Consider the following 8,017-nt stretch of genomic DNA (forward strand, 5'->3'; position numbering starts at 1 on the left):
AAATGTTTTTTTTTTTTAATAATGAAGAAGCTATTTTCAAGTGACACTGTGACAAGAGGGCAGATACGTCCATCTATCTCAACATTATACAGCGAGATTGCAAATGTGAACATTATTTGAAATACATTGCAATCACGTGAAAAAGTCTTAACTCTTTGGCAGATTTATACCTTATTATAAGATTACCACTATGATTACAGCTTTGTGTTTCAGTGTTGTCCAAGACAAATATCCCTCAGGGGACAATAACATTTATCCTGATCCATTTCCTTATTATTGCATGAAAAGATGACATGTACTGTATCTCCCTTATGAGACAGCCTACGTTTAGTATGTACTACATATCACTGTCTGTTTGTCACTCTTTAAGCAAAGAAATGCAAATACTGTGCACTTCATCGAGTGAGAATGTCCTCATATCCTTCTGCAGGCTGTTCCAGAGCCTGGGTGCATACAAACTAGCCGCCTCAGTGTCGATGTTAACTGTCAGCACAGGTTGACAAGCTGCCATGCTGTCTCTAGACGCCCTGATAACAGGGACAGCACACAAACTGGGGATACTGCAGCAATGTTACCCAGCAGAAATGAACTGAAAGATGCTATTTCAATTTCTATCTTGGGGCTGCAATATTGTTTATTTTCATCATTGATTAATTGGCTTATTTTTCTAAACTAATTGATTACTTACTTGGTCTGGTCTAATAGCAGTTAATAGCAAAAACAAGTCAATGGAACTTGTAAAATGTTGCACAAAACCCTGTTATTAAGCTATTTATAAATGAACAAGAGTAGTTGCTGATGGATTATCTATCCATCAACTTATTGATCATCCGAACAGTCAATCCATCTTCCTCTTCATCTAATTGAAAAGAGCGTCCAGTCAGGGGTCAGGAGGTAATATCCTCTGACGTTTACGCCTCGGAGCCACAAAACCACATCTTAATATCTTATTTCTGAATTTCTTAAAAAAAAAGATACATAAAAGGATTCTGATTCAGATCTACAGCTAATTACAAGAGTACACACACACACACACACACACACACACACACACACACACACACACACACACACACACGCTTGTGATCAATACCTTTACACAAACAATGTCCAGATGTTTATTTGATTTCTAATAGAGACCAAACCAGTTAAGTACAGGTACAGCTGCTTCTGAATTCAAAACTTGGCTGAAAAGCTTCTTTTTTTTTTGTTGTTTTGCTGAAAAACAAATGATCTCCTTTGGCCACTTGCAAATGTTTCTTCCCTGTTGTAGAAATGTACTTCGCTGCACAGTGCATTTTAATAGTAGCCTACTGATCTCGATCAAACCAGTGAAATGACCGGGAGAAATACCAGCAGCTGGTCAGACGTAAACTTTTTCCTCCGTTGTTGTATTTAGTAACAGCTGATGAGGAGAAAACTCTGAATTGGGTGCACCAACTTTGCTCTGACTGCCTGTCACTTGTAGTGTCTTGCTGTGCTATAAACGGTCGTGCTGCCCTCTAGTGGCCGGTAGAGACAAAAGAAAAGTAGATTAAAGAGCATAAATGCATACTTGATCTCACATGGCTGTTGAAGTATTCAAGAATTAGTTTGGTGTACTTGGGGGCTTAACATAAGGTGAAATTCTCAGTAGGTTCAATGAAAAAGGCCCTTTTCTCTCACACTCACACCCGCGCGCACTGTCTGTACAGAGGAGCCCTGAGGACAGGTTTATCCTGTGATGGTCATTCCTGTGCGCTCTACTGCGTTCCTGCAGCAGGATAAGCTGCAACCCGTGCCTGGCTACGGAAGCATGTGACCGACTTGTGATCCCTAGGATTGCGCAGATGACTGTCTGCCCCTGAGCCCCACTGTACGAGCCTGCAGAACCCAAAGACACAAAAAAATGTGAGAAGATAATCTTTGTCTCTCTCTCCCTCTCTCCCATGGAAGTTTCCTTACAGTGTACGTTCTTGCATCGTGCGGACTCAAGTTACTTAGACTGTGGGTTTCAACACTGTCAGACTGCAAAATACTGTTATGCAAAATGTATAGTATTAATCTACTATATTTAATTTTACTACATGATTAAATTGAATAGGCTTAATGTTGTAATGTTAAAAGCTAAACAGAAGTGATTTCCCAAAAGGGCAGGCATATGTACAGAAACAAAACATAAATTAGTGAAACTGATGTTCACTGTATGCGCTCAAAAATCAAGGCTATAATGGTGACTTCGTCTTGTTGGATAGAAGTCAAAGGCGTCTTCTTTCCTTTTAAGTAAATAGCAATAATAGCACTATACCTTCATCAAAGGGAATATAATTATCAGAAAAATTGATGGTTTTATATACATTACCCAAACGGTTTATTACCTACAACACAAAACGTTGTATCAGCTGTAGCATTAAGATACAACCATGAAAGCTTAAACTTTTTGATCAATTATTCTTTGGACTACTTAGATTGTGTTTAAACTGTGCTCCGACTTTTTTTTAGCTTTGTTATCCACAGATAGCCATATGAAAATGTTTATGATAATGCATTTGAACATTCTTCATGCTGCAGCTCTGCCCTTTCTCTTTCATGTCTGAATAAACCTAATTAGCCAGTACAAACAGCAGATTTGATCATTTGTAACTATTTAATCCATTGTGATTAAGGATCTAAGATCTGTATGTATTGTGCTTTTCAAAATGTTTTCCCTTAGATTTGGCTTTGTTAATGCCCTGGACAATAATCAGCACTGTGATGCACTTTTTTTTACAGAGCTAAGACTTTTCATTCTGCGGGTCATGATATTTTTCCAGAGGAGCAATCCTTGTGAAGACTAAGGGAACAGCACATTTAATTGTTTCATGGTTACTTCTCTTTAAACATATCTGCATTTTAACATGGTTATAATCAAGTGGGCTTAATGTTATAAGATGTCCCACAAGGGTCTATTCTTAGTCCTCTTTTGTTCACCCTAAGCACTTATATTTTCTCAGCTTCATTAAATTGTATTCACACTTTTATGCTGATGATGTTCATTTATAGGCTACAAGTTGATCTAGTATTTGCAAGTCAACAGACTATCTTTAATACATTTAAATTTTTAAAAAAAAAATAGCTTAATGTGTGTTAAACAATAAGCTAAATTTCTGTATTCAAATCATCTCTCAAGATTTCAGCTTAGTGTCCCTACAAACGTATAGTATTAGCCTTCTTAAATGGGAAATTAACAACAAAAAAGAAAAAAAAACAATCTCTTGAAACAAAAACAAAAAAAACTACTTTGTATTAAAGAATTCAATAAAATAACACAAGTCAGCCCTCTTTTCACTAAGGTAAGACTGAGTAACTAAAGAAAAACGTCAGGCCTGTGGCCCACCTCATTCTCTTAATTCAAATTATAAACTATGTAATAACTATTTCCCACATCCTTATCTTCAATTCCTTTTTCATCTATCACTATTTTTTTCTCTTTCATCCACCTCACACATGATCATGCAGAAATTCCAGTGAGGCCAAGTGGAGAGGGTTGTGTGCAAACACACGTACACAACCCCACTTTAGCCTGAGGTATAGTGGAGCAGAGGTCAGCTGGTCTCAAGACAAAATAAAAGCGGAATCAGGAATATTATCCTGAGCATGTGATGGTTTGTGAACGCACATGCTTGTTCTATGTGGGTGTGGGTGTGTGTGTGGGTGCCTTACTAAGTGTGTGAAATCCCAATGAGATCAAACACTTTGGTAGAGGACGGCCCCTAAAACGCCTCAATGAGTAGGGGGAGAACTAGAGACTGTTGGCAGGTTGTAAGAAAGAGCTGGAAGGAGGTTTTCTAGTGACTTAGATGATAGAATGGAGGATTAGCCTGTCTCAGAAACATACAAGTTGTGTATTTTAACATTAAATATTTAGTACCTTATTTTAAATTCAGTAGATGTTTTTTTTTTCTTCTATCAGATTTGGTTGAAACGAGAACTCTCCACTTCTCTACTAGAGAGAGGTGAATGTTCTCCTCTGTGCTGCTGTTTTTTTTTTGTTTTTTTTAGTAGATCCTCTTCAGCTGCAGAGTTTGTGTAGAGTGTTTTGTACGCTTTTTCAGCAGGACTTTACCTTTCGGCTGTGCTTGACTTGCTCTGACTTTTCATTATGAGGATCCTATTTGTATCTTTAGTTTTGCTACAACTCTTTGGGACCTGTTTCTGCCAATTTCCTCGCGCATGTGCCACCTCAGAGGGCCTACGGACCAAAGTGTGTTGCCCGGTGTGGGATGGTGACGGCTCAGCCTGTGGTGCCCTGTCAGGCCGCGGGTTTTGTGCTAATGTGGAGGTCTCTGAGGAGCCCCATGGGCCCCAGTACCCACACAGGGGGATTGATGACAGAGAGCGCTGGCCTTTAGCTTTCTTCAACAGGACATGCCGTTGTGCTGGAAACTATGGAGGTTTTAATTGTGGTGAATGCAGGTTTGGTTACTGGGGTTCAAACTGTGCCTTGTACAGGGTGTCTGTGCGCAGGAACATCCTGACAATGTCGACTGCTGAGCAACAGAAGTTTATTTCTTATCTGAATCTGGCCAAGAACACCATCAGCAGAGACTTTGTCATCACTACAGGAACAAGAAAAGAGATGGGGGAAAACGGAGAGAACCCCCTGTTTGCCAACATCAATACCTATGACCTGTTTGTCTGGATGCACTACTATGTGTCCCGCGACGCCCTCCTAGGAGGGCCAGGAAACGTTTGGGCAGACATTGATTTTGCCCATGAATCTGCAGCATTTCTACCCTGGCACAGAGTTTTCCTGCTCATGTGGGAGAACGAGATTCGGAAGCTCACAGGAGATTTTAACTTCACCCTTCCGTACTGGGACTGGAGGGACGCCAAGACCTGTGAGGTATGCACCGATTCTCTGATGGGTGCACGCAGCTCTTTTAATCCCAACATGATCAGCCCTGCTTCAGTTTTCTCCTCATGGAAGGTAAGAAGCATTTGCAGATGTGAGTTAAAGTATAAATGTGTGTGTGTGTGTGTGTGTGTGTAATATTAGCAGATCTAACGTTTTATTAGGCGTGTGAAATATCTACAACTGGTGAACATTGGATGTTTTCTTTTCCCTTAACGAGCAAAATATCTGAGATTAAAATATTAACTCTTAAGTGATCCAGTTTATAGAAAATCCTACTTGAGAGACTTTGTATCCACATCCATGAACAATTTTACCAAAGACAGATTCTTAATTTGAAGCAATTTAGTGAAATCAATCACATATTTTTTTCTGCAGTCTGTAGCTTGAACTTAAACCAGCACTCACTAACTTTATTGCCATTTCTCATCGCTAACTACAAGTTACACAGACTGAACTATATCTGAAATTATGTAAACAACAGAATAGTATATTGCTTACATTTCAGTGTGTCAAGAAATATTCCTATGACAGGCTCTATCATTAAACCTGAATAGATCGATGGATTTGATGAACGTCTATATGGTTTGTTTTTAAACACTGTACATGTAAACTCATCCAATCTGTGCGTGTGTTTCTGTGTAGGTGATTTGCACACAGCCAGAAGATTACAACAACCGAGAGGTCCTGTGCAATGCATCTGGGGAGGGTCCACTGTTGCGCAACCCTGGTAATCACGATCCTTCCCGTGTGTCACGAATTCCCACATCAGGTGACGTGGACTTCACTGTGGGCCTCGCACAGTACGAGACGGGACCCATGGACCGTTTCGCCAATATGAGCTTTAGAAATGCTCTGGAGGGTAGGAATCATACACAGGCACACCCCAACACACACACACACACACACAAAGGAGCACCCACACTAGAAAGGCTTTAAAATCCATGCTTATCAATAAATCTTACATCTGATAATTGTTGATCCATGCTCGTAAAGGCTCTTTTTGGTTCATTTTCTCCACTCTAGAGTATGTTGTTTCAGTCTATGTGCACATTTCGTCTAAATGTATTTAAAGCCCATATGTCCCTCCATCCTCTTTCATATGCTAGTTCTCTTTTCATACCCTGCTGCAGGTTTTGCCAGTCCAGAGACCGGCATGGCAGTGCCGGGTCAGAGCACAATGCACAACGCCCTGCACCTCTTCATGAACGGCACCATGTCCTCAGTTCAGGGGTCAGCCAACGATCCCATATTCCTGCTGCATCATGCTTTTATTGACAGGTACAATGGTGATGAAACACACTTCTCTAAGTATGATGTACGGGACAAATGCAAGCCTACCAAATTCTGACAACTCAGCTGAACTCACTTTGAGTGCTTCTGCGGATGTCACCAGATGAAATAAGCCTATGGCTACAATATTGCATATTTACACGTTTACGTTCATCATCCCTATTTTTAAATGAATAAAATGAAACTGCTGTAAATGCTGTTTTGAAAACTCAGATGTGAAAATGTATTTTTTCATCTCTATTTGTTATGCTCCTTTTCATCACTTTGCTTCCTCCAGTATCTTTGAGCGCTGGCTAAGGACCCACGAGCCTCCCCGGACCATTTACCCCACTGCCAATGCCCCTATTGGCCATAACGACGGTTACTACATGGTGCCCTTCCTGCCTCTCTACAGAAACGGAGATTACTTTCTGTCCAACAAGGTTCTGGGATTTGAGTATGCCTACCTGTTGGACCCTGGTATGTACAAAACTCAGTTCATGTTCAGTAGATGGATGTTTCGTAAAAATTTCAGGCATAGCAAACTGTCTTTTGTTCCTCACTACAGGACAGAGGTTCCTTCAGGAGTTCATAACACCATACCTTGAGCAGGCGCAGCGCATCTGGCAGTGGCTGCTGGGAGCCGGGATGCTCGGAGCGCTGATTGCAGCAATCGTTGCTGGAATTATTGTTGTCGTAAGAAAGAAGTGGAAACGAAACCAGAGGAGGAAGAGGGTGCCAAGCTTTGGAGAGAGACAGCCGCTCCTGCACAGCAGCTCAGACGATGGATCAGCTTCATATCAGAATACTCTGTAAAACACACAGATACTGAGCATACAGCTGCATGAGAATGCACAAACCATTAAGGACACTCGCTACATGGAGAATGAATGAGAGGGATCCTGGTGAAAGACTTTGTTTCTTAATGATTTCCCTTAACAAATACAGTATTAACTCATTTATCCAAATGTTAAGATAGATAGGGAAGCATACAGTATTTAATATATCTCCTTGATATAGTCCCTAAATTAAAACTAGATACCTAGAGGATATATAGAAACTTCAGAACTTAGGTTTAATAGGATGTAAAGATGTAGGATGTATAAACACAGAACATTAAACTCCTGTATATTAAAGCTGTGACTGTGTCAGGTTGAAGCACTTACCTGGAGTATCTCTCTGCATGATCTGCTCAGCAGTTGACTGTATTGTTGTCTGATCATCAAACAATGAACTGTGAGCTGCATATTCCTTCCTTGGCAACTGTTTTTCCTTCCAGCCTGAAACACAGATTGAAACTGCACAACATAATTTATTGAATCCATTGAATGGAGCTCTTTTTTTTTATCTGTGATTCTATTTACAAATCATACACTGTATGTGAAGGCTGTATGGAGGGCAAGCATCTAAGATAACCTTAATCTATTGTACTATAGATTCAGTGTCACCTTAGGGTGTAAAAGTCACGTTCTTTGCACCTACTCATTATTATTAAATCAGTGTCAGAATAAAATGAATGAAACATTTATGATAATATTAAATGCATTACTTTGTCATTTTAAAAGTTGCTATGAACCAAACTGCGTTGTAGATATGTCTGCAGAATGGTAATGTACGTGTCCAGTATAACTTTCTATCGGTCTGAAAATTCTCAGATTTTCCTCGATTCCAAATCAGTTATGATTGACTTTAAACCCTGCTCTGTTAAGATGAAGTGACGTCATGTTAACACTCTTTTGTGTGATATCACTGGTGCTAAAGAACAACACTGTGCAGAACACAGTCTGTAGGATGAATCATAAATTTGTACATAACACATTAAAAGATCAAATCAGATTCAGAATTTTTTTTTGTGACACACACGCACACTTC

At 39.9% G+C, this 8,017-nt stretch overlaps 1 protein-coding gene across 1 annotated transcript; it reads left to right on the plus strand.

The window, feature by feature from the left end:
* Positions 1–3,680: 3,680 nt before the first annotated feature.
* On the plus strand, positions 3,681–7,943 carry tyr (tyrosinase). The gene is made up of 5 exons (XM_079354751.1): positions 3,681–4,948; positions 5,519–5,735; positions 6,007–6,154; positions 6,444–6,625; positions 6,714–7,943. Exons 1-5 carry the CDS (start codon positions 4,121–4,123, stop codon positions 6,959–6,961), a joined length of 1,623 nt encoding a protein of 540 aa, XP_079210877.1. The 5' UTR covers positions 3,681–4,120; the 3' UTR covers positions 6,962–7,943.
* The last annotated feature ends 74 nt before the right edge of the window (positions 7,944–8,017 follow it).

Source organism: Symphodus melops (genome assembly GCF_947650265.1).
Source record: "Symphodus melops genome assembly, chromosome: 10".
Classification (NCBI taxonomy): Eukaryota; Metazoa; Chordata; class Actinopteri; order Labriformes; family Labridae; genus Symphodus; species Symphodus melops.

Bases quoted from the DNA above. Each gene is read 5' to 3' on its own strand.
- tyr (XM_079354751.1), top strand. From the start codon at position 4,121: ATGAGGATCCTATTTGTATCTTTAGTTTTGCTACAACTCTTTGGGACC. The intron at 4,949-5,518 runs GTAAGAAGCATT...GTTTCTGTGTAG, and splicing joins CAGTTTTCTCCTCATGGAAG to GTGATTTGCACACAGCCAGA. The intron at 6,626-6,713 runs GTATGTACAAAA...TCCTCACTACAG, and splicing joins TGCCTACCTGTTGGACCCTG to GACAGAGGTTCCTTCAGGAG.